At 36.0% G+C, this 16,028-nt stretch overlaps 1 protein-coding gene across 1 annotated transcript; it reads right to left on the reverse strand.

The window, feature by feature from the left end:
* Nucleotides 1-603: 603 nt before the first annotated feature.
* Nucleotides 604-15,539, reverse strand: LOC144432890 (small ribosomal subunit protein uS15m-like). Its single transcript, XM_078121192.1, has 7 exons — nucleotides 15,273-15,539; nucleotides 12,697-12,777; nucleotides 11,325-11,406; nucleotides 9,868-9,916; nucleotides 8,432-8,513; nucleotides 2,195-2,253; nucleotides 604-1,011 (listed from the first exon to the last, which is right to left on the reverse strand). The coding sequence occupies exons 1-7, from the start codon at nucleotides 15,475-15,477 to the stop codon at nucleotides 721-723; spliced, it is 849 nt and encodes a 282-aa protein (XP_077977318.1). The 5' UTR covers nucleotides 15,478-15,539; the 3' UTR covers nucleotides 604-720.
* Between the last annotated feature and the right edge of the window lie 489 nt (nucleotides 15,540-16,028).

A 16,028-nucleotide genomic window follows, 5' to 3' on the forward strand; every position in this document is an offset into this window, starting at 1 on the left:
AGTTACAAACAAGGATGCCGTTTCACATTTTTTTTTTTTCAGTAGGAAAACACAGTACAGTTGCCTGAAGAATTACAAATCCAAAATAAATACCCAGTCGTCAGCTATATGGCCACTTTAATGTTTTCTTTCATTGAATGAGAAAATAGTCATGCAGGAGAGTTTTGTTACTACATGGTTCGTCTTCTTGGTGACAAGATCGTTCAATATGTAACTTGTATTTTCCTCAACTAGCCAGTATAAATTTGGGGACTACATACATATACTTCCATTGAAAACTGTAATTGGTTGATTGGTCAGGAATATGGCCTTCATCATTTTAATCACACTCGATCAATGACACTGACATACTAAAAATGCAAATCAACTCACACCATTTAATTAATTAAATAATTAATTAATTAATTAATTAATTAAGAACATGTGTTTTATTGATTGATACAACACATACATTTAAATGACTACATCACAAGGTGTCTACAAACCTTTCCTCTTAGATGCATATTTCAAAAAGGGTCGCTTCCTAAAGTTTGAAATTTGGGGGCTGTAATTGAAATTTGTAGTCTCCTAAAACACCCCCCCCCCCCCCCCCCCATACTTGATCAAATTGACAAGTCCACAATAAAACAACAATAGGACCAGACCAAATGTGGAAGAAATAGGGTAGATCAAATATCTGAATACAAAACAAACTCAAAAGTCAACGTTTTCATTTAAACATCATGATTTCTTCTCCATCTGTTCTTTTTCTTCAGCATCTGCATCATCAATTTTTTGTTTGAAATATTCATAAAGTGCTTTCTTTCTGTCAAAGTATGCTTTCCTTGTTACAGATCTCTCTTCTAGTTGTCGTTTTGTTACTCTAATAATCTGTATAGGGGGTACCGAGTATTGAATCCCTAGTTCTTCAAGTAGCCATTTAAATCTATCGTAGTTATTTCTTCTAAGGTAACCCAGTAGTTGGTTTCGTCTGTCAATCATTATATATAATCTTCTCTTATTCACTTTATCCTGAAAACAATAGGATGTAAGTTATTAGCATATTTTCAATTGTTATGCTAATCATTGAAATCAGTGTTATCGACATCAGTATAATGATATTATGTAATCCATAATCAATTTTTGCAAAATTGTTCACCAGCATCACTGTAATGTTTACATCTACGTATCATTGCTATCAACATCAACACTAGACTGTCGACAGTCATTCATGCCTTTTTGCTACGTCTTATCTAAATCTAAAGTCATTGCCTCGCTCTGATCTGGAGCAATACTATAACTGTGAACTGATCAGCGAGTGCAGGAGTGCCTTTGGCATGCAGTCACAGTTCATGCCTTCAGCAATCACAGTTTCTATCAGTTCACATTAGTATTCAGTGCTACAGAGCGAGGCGACGACTTTGAGTTAGATGAAACGTAGCAAAAAAGGCACGAATGACTGTCGACAGTCTACATCAACACATGGCATCGTAACTTTTTCTGTAACACACACACACAGACAGAGGCAAACCGACAGACAGACACAGGCACACACACAGACAGACAGACAGACAGCCACACACATACATACACACACAGACACAGACAGACAGACTGACACATGGTTTTGATACCCTTTTAATCATGATAAAGACATGCATACAAATTCAAACACACATAAACTTATTCAGATAAAATGTCTTTAGTCCACAAAAGTTGAAAATATCTGACATTTCAGGATTACATGTACTGGGGGTAACCCTCTAAAGAACCTACAAAGCTTTACACTACTGAAATGCATCACAATACTGAAATGGTGGGATAATATAATATCTGATGACTGATAATAGATGTATTATCACTATGTATCTGTGTGTGTGTATTGTTAGGTAAGTGTGTATGGATTAACATCATCAATGGTTAGCAAATATCAAACTATGAATGTCAAATTTCTATGCAAGTTAAACTGTGTGGTATTAGCTATATTAATGTAGTATATATGACGAAAGCTGTAGACGCAGCTTACTAAAACTGTTTGCGTTCAAAATTGAAAAGTTTTATAACATATTAATATGAATTGAATATTTTGTTAAAATTAAGATCTTAGGAATCCAGTATGACAAGTATACTATATACATGTTGTACCAGACTTTGAAATAGTTACTGTGTACCTATGCTGGGAATAATTGTGATTCTACAGAGAGAGATTACTTACCTTCTTATTTTCTTTCATATGTTCTGCTAAGTTCCTTATCTTTACTGTTAGGATTGCAACTGTAGAAAAATACAGAAGAATAGGTTACTGTTAATATATCATAGATGTCGCCTAAAAACATAATTATATTATATCATGCTACTATGCGCCATTCTGATTGGATAATAACTGTGGTAAAATCCCATTTTACCACGGCTGACAGTGGTAAAATGGGCCCCTAAACTAGCATATGAATAGTACTCACAAAAATGAAGCTAGTGTTCGTTCTTATACCAATAAGTTAACACTTCCTCAGAGTAAAGGTATGTCAGGTATCCTGTCCAATAGTTTGGGTTACAGTAGTCCAAATAATTCCACTGATGACCTTGCGATCGAAAGTAACGATCGATCAGTGGCTTCAACATCACTGGCCATGGCTGATAAGGTACAAGTTCTCCCATGCAACGAGCCGTCAGCGTCCTGCTCTCGTTGAATCAAGCAATACCAATTTAACTTTTAACCATCAGTCAAGTGCGTCAGGATTATTTCAAAACTGTACATTTTCAGGTTCAGTCAATGTTCAATTTGTTAACCATTAAATTAAAGTAGACTGTGTAACGTCGCGTCTCTGATTTACTGTCTCGAGCTTTCTCCGATTCCACTGATTCAACGCCGAGACATCTATTTTGTGTACAAGATTGTATTGTTCTTAATGTAAATATCCAAACAAAATTGTTACTTTCTTTGACCCCTTGCCCCGTTTTCTTCGTTGCTAGTTTTCAACGCGTTTTCGTTATGCATTATATGATGTAAATAAAGTAATTTATCAATGCAATGCAATGTAGTGTATGGTTTGTGTTCATGCAGTGTGTGTGTTTGGGCGACATGAACGTATCCACTCATCAAAATATGCTTGTTCCCGACGATCTATTACCGACGATCTTTTTCTGTACGTGCGAATTCGCCTTTTCAGGCATATAAATAACCACAGAATCACATTTAGAAGAAATAGACACATATTTTGATATAATATAATAGCAATAACCCCCTCCGAAGGCGGGTATACACGAGATTTTGGTACAATTCGCTCCATATAGCACTCGCCATTCGGCTCGTGCTATATGTCACGAATTGTACCAAAATCTCGTGTATACCCGCCTTCGGAGGGGGTTATTGCTTAAGTATAGCATTCAAGAAAAGTCATTGTAAATCCAGGTTTATGACATAAATACATACAAATCTTCACCTGTCACTATGTGATGTCAAACAGGGCAGATCAAAAACCTAAATCACCATGTTCTACGGAACTTTTTCTCCAAACTGTTACTTGTTCCTGCCATTCTATGCTATGATGAATTGAATTGAATTGAATTGAAATTTATTTCACCAGAACTTATACAGATTATACAGATATTGAATAAATATATAGAAATGAAAGAGAGAAAAAAATACAACGTCTAGGGACAAAATAAAATTCTGGTGAGGACCAAGGACAGTAGTTCTTTCTGAACTAATCGAGGCCCAAGGCCCTGACTGACATGCTTAATATAATGTATTGCTGGTTACACTGTTATAAAAATAAATATATACATAACAAATGTTCTTTATATACACACGCATCACACTCACTCATAGAAAAAACAAACCAAACCAATCATACATTCATACATATACTAAATATTCATAAACTAAAGTTGTACAAATTTTACAAATCACTGCTGTCACAAATAAATAAATGGGCTATATACATGTATATGGAATGTCACTAACTGAATAAAAACTGTTTTAATTCAGACTTAAATTTTTCCCGACTGTGAAGCGATTTAATTGGTAGGGGTACTGCGTTCCATGCCTTGACTGCTGCGTAGTTAAAATTATACTGAGTTTGTGTCAAGTTGGCCTTAGGGATTGGTAAATTTGCATTGGATCTTGCTTTGGTTGGATAGTTATGGGTCAAATGAACTTCGAAGTAATGCTCAAGATTGTGAATATAGCGATTGTGTATTAAATCGAAGATGAAAATGCAAGTTTGAAGACTACAGAGTTTGTAAATATCAAGAATTTTAAGTTGATGAAAGAGAGGAGTAGAATGGGCATGGTAATCTGAGAAAGTTATGAAGCGGACAAGCTTTTTTTGTAGACGAAGGAGGGGGTGTAGTGCTGTTGGGAAGGTGTTTCCCCACACTTCCACGCAATAGCTAAGATGAGGTAGAATTAAAGTGTTGTAAAGGAGTATGAGAACAGATCTTGGCACATAGTGACGAATACGAGAAATGATTCCAACCTTAGGATTGATTACGTTACACACTTTTTCGATATGAGACTTCCAATTTAGGAAGGAATCGATTGAGACACCTAGATATATTGCTGATGATACTCTTTCAATAGGTTTGTTTCCAATATAAAGGCGACCTTCAAAGTTGAGAATTTTCCGGGGCGTTTTTATAAGCATATACCGGAGTTTTCCAAAAACAAGCCCATCCGTAAAGTCGCCCATGGGCGATTATTTGGCGAGTGGGCGTCTATTTGGTTTTTCAGATTCACTACAGCAAGAATTTTGCCTTGTTATATTGGTAACGTTAGTTTTTATTTAGTTCGAATGTTCAGTTGAAAAAACCATAAACTTAGAGTGCCAATAAAAAATGGACGTTTTTTCCACGAGAAGAATGTGACCGTGAAGGTAGGTACAGACACTTTTGTGCTGACATCGATCATCAAGCCGGCAGATGACTCAGGATGATCCGCAGACGTCACTGTCAATGACACACTGCGTCTAAAAATAGGTCAGGGTAATTTGCATGTTACATTACGAGTGGGAACACAAAGTGAATTTAACATCAAGTGAGAGTTGATGTAATGTGTAATGTCATGTATAAATGAGTTCATGGAGATTTACAGCATGGATTGAGTGGGGATGGTTTGTTTGGTAGTTTTTTGTCTCCAAGGGAAAAAATACTTTTAATTTCCCAATCATAAAACGATCGTACAGTGATGACAGACAACAAAATGCTGGCCGGTGGCTCGGTAATGGTAGTTCTCTTTTTGGAGTATGTGGTGGCCCTGAAAAGGGCCGTTTGGTTTGAGTTTCAACATGTTAAATATGAGGGTACCACACTTACTCGGTAATAGTGTAGTCAAGTGCAGTACAACGGAGGATTTTTCGTACTGTGACTTCTTTACTCTCGGATAGGTAAAACCCAAGATTGCAAATCTGGGCAATACCTACTCTGCGAGAGTGGACGAATGCATTTTTTTGGCTTGATTAAAACACTGCCAAATAATCGCCCTGGGCTTCTATTTAGTTCCTCTGTTGTGGTTCCGAATTTGCCAATTTTCCGAATAGTGGCCCAGGGCTAGTTTTCGGAAAACTCCGGTAGTTTGTTTTGTCTGTATTAATTGTAAGCTTATTTGCATTACACCAGAGGTATACCTGGTCAAGAGACTGGTTTTGATCGAAAAGGTTTACATTTGGGGACGAAAAGTGTTGAAATAGATTTGTATCATCAGCAAAAAGACGAATATTGAAAGCGTTGGTAGATTTGTTAATATCATTAATATAGATCAGAAAAAGAAGAGGTCCCAAGATAGATCCTTGTGGTATACCACAATTCACCTGTCTTGGTGAAGAGGTTGTGCCATTTATTTGAACAACTTGTTGACGATTTTCCAGATAACTTTTGAACCAACGGAGTGGAAGGCCTCTTATTCCATAGTGAAAAAGTTTGTTTATTAGAATGTTATGGTCAATGGTATCAAAGGCTTTTTTAAGGTCAATAAAAACACCAAATGTAACAAAACCTTTGTCCATTTTGTCTGAGATATCGGAAACTAGATCAATTAAGGCAAGCTTAGTGCTATGCTTTTTACGAAATCCATACTGAGTATTTAGTAGAATGTTATACTTTTCAAGAAAAACAGTTAATTGACTCTGAACAAGGGATTCGAAAACTTTGCTGAGAATAGGCAACACAGATATTGGTCTGTAGTTGCTTACTTCAAGTACTGATCCATTTTTGTAGATGGGTGTAACTTTTGCAAATTTTAGGGGGTCTGGAAAAACGCCTTCAAGAAAAGAACGGTTAATAATGTGAGTTAGTGGTGGTGAGATGAAATGAACAGAGTCAATGACGAGTTTGGGGTGTATATGATCGAGACCCATAGCTTTCCTTGAATCAAGACGATTAATCTGTTTAGCGACGTCATTTTCAGTTACTGGGTGGAAAAAAATTGAGTTTGGATAGTTATCAGTGAGATAACCAGCAAAATTATTGGTGGAATTTATATTTGCAGCAAGACATGGCCCAATGTTGGTGAAAAAATTATTAAAAGTTTCAGCAATATCACCATTTTCTGTTAAAATTGTGTCTGTATTGTTACATGCTCTTATTTGTTTTGGGGATGACATCTGGCTTTGTTTTTTGTTTAACATGTCGTTGATTGTTTTCCATAATTTGTTTGTATTGCCTGTTGCTGACAAAATTTCTCTATAATAGTAACATTTCTTTGCTAGTTTAAGCAGTTTTGTCAGAAGGTTACGATATACTTTGTAACTATTAAAACGTTCTAAATCGTTCGGGCACCGCTTTACTTTTGAAAATAACTTGTGTTTTGTGCGAATAGAAATGTGTAACCCTTTTGATATCCAGGGTTTACGAAATCCTCGATTTTTGGTTTTGCACTGTTTTGTAGGAGCATGTTTTGAAGTGAGACGACAGAAGATATCACAGAATATGGTGTATGCTATGTTTGGGTCATCACAGTCATAAACTGACTGCCAAGAGATGTTACTAAGATCAGATAGAAAGGCCTGTCTGTCATATTTAGAAAAATCACATTTGGAGAAAGTATTGTTACTATTGAAGACATGCTCAAAGTGTTTGATGTGTGCAAAGACTGGGAAATGGTCGCTGATGTCGGTGTGGATGCTACCACATTCAATAAAATAATCAGTTATATTACTTATCACGTGATCAATTGTCGTGCTACTGGATACAGTTGATCTGGTGGGAGTGTCTATCAATTGTGCAAAATTGTAGCTGTTCAGAATAGAAGTATAATTTGCAATTAGGGTATTCTTTTGACTTGTGTCGATGTTAACATCGCCCATTATAATGCATTTTTTGTTTTTAGAGGAAATAGACTCAAGGCAGATTTCTAAGCTGTCAAGAAATTCTTGAACTGGTGTGTTTGGTTTCCTATAAATTACACCAATTATCACACTTTCTTTGTTTATGCCAACTTCGATGAATAATGATTCTGAATGTTGGATTCTAAAGGTGTTAATTTGCGAAAAATACAATTAATTGTGAATGTATAATGCTGTTCCCCCACCTTTGGTATGTACGCGGTTGCATGTGATAATTTTGTAGCATGGGAGCGTGAAAAGGGAACAGTCATTGTTGTGCAACCATATCTCAGTCAATGCAATTACAGAAAAATCATGATGTATATTGCATAAAAAGGAAACAAGCTCATCATAATGCTTTGAAAGTGATCTAATATTTAAGTGAAAAGTTGAAAAGAATTGCTTTGGGTTATTATCAGAAGTTAATGGAGATATACCCGAATTAAATTGTTCCAATGAATACGATTTGCAGTTATAGTTTATAGTTTGTGGTTGGTTGTCGGTGGCTTCCATAGATTGTTAACATATGATCATATTTAAGTAAGAACTATGCATACATGTATTCAAAACTGATAAATGCACACATTACATGTACTTCACATATATCATTCAGGGGTGAACAAATCCACTGGTACTGGGTCTAGGACTAGTGATTTTTTTTTGGGTGGACCACACAAATTTTACCTTGTCTGGTCCATCAGACCAGTACCTTACTGTTAATAACTATGTTAAAAAGTCATCTGAATATACAGATTCATAGGTAAGATTTAATGTTTCACATTAACGGGACCTTGGACCACTAATTCCTTCAGCAGGACCACTGGATTTTTTAAGGCACTGGTCCGGGGACCACCAGTTCACAAAATGATTTGTTCACCCCTGTCATTGGGTGGTATGACTCACATCTGATATGAAGAAGTACTGTAATTTGTATTGAATTCTATTGTCAAAATTGTGGTGATCAATGACGATTTTGTATGTGTAGCTGCCAATAGCTTATTTACATCAAGTTTGAGCTTCAAACATGAAATGACCCACAATTTGATGAATGTAAATGGACACATGTCGTCATATTCAGACAAGTTTCACAAATTATCAATGTTTCTATGATTGTACATGTAAAAATCACTTACTTTTTGCTTCATGTGAAGGTTTGAATTCATCTTCTCTGACTTTGTCAACTAACATTGTACCTTTCTTGAATTGTACCTCTTGCTGTAGTAAAGACAAAACAAAAAGTGATTGGAATTCATAACACATTGCTCTTTCTGGTTATTTTAAGATCTTCATTAATAAGAACTGAGTGATTCAGAATATCTTGAAACTGACAATCATTATGTACTTTGTGATCAAATAATTTGTAAAGTACATGTACACTGCACTGGGAGCCATATACACTTTTATCATATACTCAATATATACCCAATATAATTCAATGGACAGCATGCACACTGAACCCTGGCAATAATTTTCTGTATCACGGCCCAGCACACTTTGCCCAAATATGGCAAGTGGAGCCCTCATCGATATCCGTTCACTCAGTGATTTGGCATTGTAAATTTCTTCACTATTTAAACGTTTCTGCAAATAAAATAATCTTTCAGTGCCAATTTATGTGATTATGTGATTCAAATGATGTTTCCATGCCACTACATGGCGTATATGATAAAACCATTATGATCCGGATATGGGTTTTGCAGACCTCTGTAGTACTGCTTATGGGCCCTCCTAAAGTCAGGCCCTTCTGCCGTGCAACCTCGGTCTGCAAAACCCATATCTGGGTCATAAAGATTATCAAGAGCAAGACTGTTGAGGGCAGAGTGTGACATGACATATCTCACAGTACAGTGCAGAGCAGAGCTGACTCAAGTTGAACACCTGGTCTATGTTAGGTTTTTATTTTCTTACCAAATATGATAAATTTTACATCATAATCTTCAAGTTTTGGTTATCTCTTTCAAAATTTACAGCAAACCAATAATTGTTATCCACGATTTTTAAAATGCTGTCTATTTATCAGCCAAATATCAGAAAAGTGTAAGAAATTAACTACATAAAACAAAATCAGAAGGTGTTATTGGATTTTCAGTTTCACTGTGTAGGTAGGATATTTACAGTCTATTTCACAATACCAGCAGCTTTTCTGTTTGATACAACCATGCAGAAACCAATAAGAAACTGGACTTTAAAATAGCAAGATTGAATGAGTACAGTTTTTTGTTACATTTTGTCTAAATGAAATGAACTACACATGCCACCATACAGACATCAAATGAACACTGCAAAGGACATGTATGCGTTCTTAACTTCATGGGTGTTTGATACTAAGGAAAAACATTGGCACCCGAATATCTGCATGGAGTTGCAATACATTTAAATGGTTTATTTGATTTTGACTAAATGTAGCAACAAATGTTATCTTGCTACTGAAGTGTGGCATATGCACTTTTTTGATGGTTTCTGTATGGTTGTATCAAACAGAAAAGCTGCATGGTATTGTGAAATAGACTGTATATGATATAGTGAAATAGTATAACTATATATCCTATTTCTTTGTGAGATGACTTACCCTGCTAGCATATTCTAATGAAAATATTTTCTTCACTTTCTCATCAGCACTGGAAAGAAGAAAGAGAAAAGTAGAACATGGTGTAATGAGTGGAGTAATGTACATAATCAAAATTACAAACTGTATTCAAATAAATGAAAAATAAATATTGTACATATATCATGGCTTTCTGTTTTTGTACTTACACATTTTCATTTATCTCTCTCATTTTACCACAGATGATCTCTCTCAGTGGATTTAACATCCATCTTCATGAAATATGAGTGCATAATTTTCTTTGTAAGTTCCAAATTGTTTTAAATAGTTTTACTTTAAGCCCTAAACAAATTGTGTGCTTTCGATTACGCTCAATTTTAGAATAGGTGGGGGGTAGGTAATTTTTTTTTTATGTGTGCCTAGTTCAGGTAGTTGTGATTTCCGTTCTTTTCCATATGGTCTCTGTGTTATTGGTTTTTCTCCCCATCAAATGTACAGCCATTACAAAACAATTTTATATTATCTTTTCAAGTTGATGTCAGTTTCTGAATCCACTATTTCTTGTGGGACTTCACAGTTTTTGCGAATTTATTATTTTTTCCCCGAATATGTAAAAAAAGGAGTTTAGGGTCAGCAGTGAAAAAATAGATGGGGTCAGGTAACTGGAACCAAGCAATATTTTTTTTAGGCCTAAAGAATTATTCACCATTTCTTTAACACTGACTTTGCAAACACCAATGTCAGTGGTGGGGTATCTGTGCCAATGATATTGAAGAGCTCTTCCAATTTGTACAATGGTAGCCAAAATTACGTAAATATTTCACATATGTGTTGCAATATTCACCTGCTGATGTACTAATGGCAGGAAATTATTTTTCAACATTTGGAAGTTTACTAAGATGTTTCAAAAAGCTGCAAAAATCATACTAATCATACAAAAAGTTGTGTCAAGCACCATCAACCTCATTGTTATAGAAATGCCAACATCAGACAGTGGACATACAGAACCTGTTACAAACAGGGAAAGTGAACAACTGAATTGGATTAATAACACTTGGCACAGCATGTATATATGAAGTATAGAGACTTGTTATCACATTCAATCATTTGATAAGAACAGTTTTATTTCAGGGCCACTTTACATAGGAGTTCACGTGAAGGTCACAAATAAATTTCAAGTTTCCCTGCCATTTCATGTACACATAAAGAGGCCATGAAACTGTTCTTATCAAACCAGTGTCTGCTGTTCCAACATGCTGCAAGCAAAGTGTTATTAATCCAATTTACTTGTTTACTTTCCCTGTTTGTAACAACTTTTGTTCATCCATGGTCTGAAGTCAGCAGTTGTATTTAACTTTGACAGGAAAATGGGAGCATTGGTAGAATCCCTAGAGTAATGAAATTGTTGTTGCTAGCTACCTAAGGATGGTATCCCGATAACAAAGTACATGTAAATGTATGGAGATTGGATATCTACTTACTCCTTGAGTTCTTCTATGTCTTCAAAACCAAGTTTAAACATTGTAGGATCCAAATCAAAGTCTTTGAAAGCTCCATCAATTACTGGAAATAAAAGTTTAAATTCAACATTTTTATAAACAAACATATTATCAATTGATATACACATCATGCTAATGTGGTACTGAATTTTTATGTAAAATGAGAGGTAAAATGTGTCTTTTGAATCCCTAGATATAAATATTCTTTAACCAGTAAATTTTAGTCTATAATAATCTTAACAGCTTGGGTATGGGTTTTGAGGAACGAGGACGTGCACTGGAACGGGTTCGACTTTAGGATTGCCTGTGAGCCGTACAACCAAGCTTGCGATTTCTCCATAGCAATACATGATTATATGGATTATGATAATTTGTATTATAGATGTTAGCTGAATACCGAATTAAAGATTGAAATGATATGCACAAATATATGTGAACATGACAGGGTTTTTGTTTTACAGTTTTGAAACATTGTTAACAGAAATGTGTGGTTGTAATACTGGAGTTTTATAAAAATCTTGATTTGAGTACACCAAAGGAAAATAGTATAATGTCTGATAGCTGTCACACATAATGATACAAGTCAGCAAATACATTATGGATGGTTTTAAAAACAGGAAAAGTTTTTCTTTTGCATTTGTGTGTTCTCATTTCTAAAGACATAAAGCAAATTTGACTTATAGAGTCGGATTCAGTGAAGTCAGATAGTTAAGTTTCAATGACACTACATGTATCTGCATTATTAGGAGTTATTCTTCTGGTTCTACCACTAGGTTTGAGTTCTGTACTGATGTAACTCTAAAGGTGAATAATTGAAATATTCAAACAATACACAAGATCATCATTACAGTACAACATCACTTTTGACATAATTCCAATGATCAAATTTATCAATTGCTAGTTAAAACAGTTTCAGTGTTGCAGCCAGGGGGGGGGGGGGGGTCATTTGACACACATTTTTTTGATCTGACCCACAATTTTGGAAGTGATGGGTCATAGATGACCCACACTAAAATCGTATGCAAATATGTTTAGCAACATGACCATGCCAATAGCAACAGCCAAGTGATCACGTATATTGCATACATTTTTTTGTAGATAACAACAGGGTTGGATAGGCAACTGCATAATCAGTCAGCAAATATCTATCATGAATCAGCATGTGGGTAAATATTTTTAAAAACTGTAGTTGTGCTACAATGCCATTGGTGCTTTTTTTGATAATGTCCCCAAAAAATTTGTGATGACCCAGAGAAATGAAAGTCTCGGACACCATGTGCCACTCTTTTAAAAGGCTGGCTACAACACTGCAGTTTCATTTTACTAAAAAAAATTGAAAATAAATACAATTTACCTTTATCGGGTTTCCTTGGTTGCATTCCCCTCCTTGTAGCATATGTTCTGTGGATATGTTTCATTGGCAACATAGTATTATCTGTGAAGATAGAAATATTATGACATAACCTCAAAACAGGTGAGTTACAAGTGTAGGATACTTGCACTGTTGCAGTACTATTTGCAAAAGTGCTTGTATAGTGGCCATATTTTCATGAGCTACATGTAGCGAGTGAAAGTGCATCAGAAAACACTGCAAGCATAAGTGCCAATACAGTACTCCTACATGAATGTACCCACACTGGAACTCAATGCAACTCAGAATTGGGTTCTGCTATTATTATTACATGTGAAACAGCAAATTTCTACCAAAAAAAAAAAAAATGACACTGATAGGGCTCAAAATTAACTTTTTTTCTTTGGTAATCCTAGTGGGCTACCAATTGCACAGAGTGGTAACCCAAGGATGGTGACCAATAGTCATATATTCCTGAACTGAAAACAGAGTTCTTCTATTTGGAAATATGTGTTTTATGTATTTTGATGAGTGACACTTATTGCTGTCAAAGGGTTGTAGGGCTAGAACTACATGTAGAAGAAGTGACTTATTTAGAGTAGAGGGTTACTGAACAAATTGGAAGGCTATGGCAGGGCTCGAAATTCGTTTTTTTTCTTGGTAGCCCAGGTGGGCTACCATCTTTTAAATTTGGTAGCCCGAGAGCAATGACTGGTAGCCCATATGCATGCATTCCTAAATTAATGGTGTCTGTGTATATAACTATATCATGGTGTATTGAATTCAATGATTGATTGAATAACTTAAGAGTCACGTTAACACGTTATTTGTGTGTATTTCATGCCATATTTGACATTGGGGACGCAATTTTTTGCATGTATGTGTCTCTGGGGACGTGTCATAAAGAGGGACCGTATGAGGCTTACTGTTACAACGTACGGTTATCATTGCAATGAAGAAAAAATATGTAGTCGCAGTTCGTAATTGTAACTATTATCTAAATCTCTTGGTGCAGTGAGACCTGTAAAATTTGAATATGATTCAACGTATGGAGAACGTATAAACAGTTTCATAAGCCCCATGGCCATTTCCTGATGTGGAGACTACGTCTTGGGTAGTTTAGAAACTATGTGCTGTTATCATTATCTATCCACGTGATTGGTTACTTATTAACAGACGGGTTAGACAGGATTTGTATTAATACATGACGGCCCCTTCCATTCATGGGCGAAGAGATAATCATACAGAGTCTAAGACCACATCAGCAGACGGTCCATGCTGAAAACTTCACTCAGACAAATTCAAATCATCATGTCACCATTTCATTCTCACTAAAACTTCAACTTTCTTTTGAGCTTTACTACTACTACTAGATCGAATGCATTACGTGAATTTACCATTCACTGCATGCTCTCAGGGGTTGCGTGAGCGTGGTTTACACACGGAATGTTTTAGGCATCGTTCAAGAATAAACGAATCTGTAGGTGTATACCAAGTTAACAGTTCTCATCAGCATAAAATTTTATCAAACACCATTACAACTGTGTCTCTGTCAAGTTGAAAGTTAAAGCTGTCATTCATGTTATGGAATTTAGTTACTGCAGTAGTGCTGTACCGAAAGTGACTCCGAGAAGGACCGGAAGGGCCCGGGCCGGAGAGCAGATTTCCAGAGAGTGATTACCATGGGAAATTGAAAGTACAGAAAGATAACATTAAATCGCTATACAGAATATTGTTGCTTATAAATGTTTTGTAGTGACATTTTGGAAGTACAAGCTGTGTATACGATGAACGGAAGAATGACGTGTACAGTGTACATGTATTTCGTGTACATTTGATATACATGTAGTGTGGATGCAAATTTGGAAAAGACGCACAGATTTTGACGCTAATTTTGGCGAGAACATATCCCACATGACTGCGACCTCGGAGGCCCCCGGCCCGGGAAGGTGTCGGAGTCAGGGTGTCACAGTTTCATTCAAAACTTAGTAGCCCAATTGGGCTACCACTCACATAATTTGGTAGCCCAGAGACAAACATTGGTAGTCTGTGGACGCGGGACTACCGCGAATTTCGAGCCCTGTATGAGGATGTGTTGACTTTACATAGAAGCACTACTAAAACATAGACTGAACAAATCTTACTATCCTATCTAGTATCACTTGATAAATGTTTTTTTTTCTAGTATTCTATTTTTAATTCTTATCACTTGCTAGTACAAGCTGAGCCTATAATAAACATACCTATTAGTTACCAGTAAACACATGATGTGGAACATAAACTTAATTTTCAGGAACCTTTTAGTTTCTGCTTTAACTTATTTACTAGCTCTGGATTCACATATTACGTGGTCTATAGCCTAATTCCTTTTAGTGGAGTTCAAGGCTTCACCATGGCTCCTTCCATAGACAAAATAATTAGGGGGGGGGGGCACTCATCATTCTGAAAAATCCAACAAATAAAGGAAACCGGGAGGTTCACTCAAAATTGCTTCTATACCACCACCACCATTTGCATGATGAAATACACCATGACAGGTGAGAAAATGTCGATAGACTTTACATTTAGAGTGAACTTACCATTCTGTTCGCCTGAGTTCTTGCCATCACTGGAGAAAACAATCGATGAACCCGACGAACATGTCGAATGACTTAGTCGCACTTTCGATGTCACACGACATGATCGACTAAAATGTGTGAGGAGATCGTAAACTGTCTTATCAAAAGGTTGTTTTTGAGGAGTGAGACTTGTACCGTTGTGTACGACACGACGAACTATAAACATTCTTCTTGAATTTGAGCAAATAAAGTAAAATTGTACCTAACACATGCTGAAGGTCACCTCGACTGACCTTATTTCTGTTTGTTTGCTACCAGTTTTCTCGGCTGCTGTAACGCCCTCTTCGTTCGCATTGAAAACTCCTTTCGTTTAGGACATTCTAAAATCTACCTGTAGTAAGAGACACATCCACACAGTTGGGTCGCCCTCACTTAAGTTTAAATATAATATAGAAACTTTCAGTTTGTTCTCAGAAACAATATTAAAACCACAGTATCGAGTAGATATGTAACATTTCCCTCAATTTGCGACAAGTTCCCTCCCCCCCCCCCCGAAATCAAATGGTCTACCCCGTAGAGCTCACAGACCCAGGTCACAGACACGACCTTGTTTGATACAACCACAATGCACCAATACGAAATGCACATATACAGATTGCAAGACTGAATGAATTCAGTTCTTCGATCTTTTCTTGCTACATTCTAGATCTGTCTATAAAATCATATGAAGAAATGAATTAACTTTCCACTATGAAGACTACAAATTGTAGACATCAA

The sequence above is a fragment of the Glandiceps talaboti genome, chromosome 3, assembly GCF_964340395.1.
Source record: "Glandiceps talaboti chromosome 3, keGlaTala1.1, whole genome shotgun sequence".
Taxonomy (NCBI): Eukaryota; Metazoa; Hemichordata; class Enteropneusta; family Spengelidae; genus Glandiceps; species Glandiceps talaboti.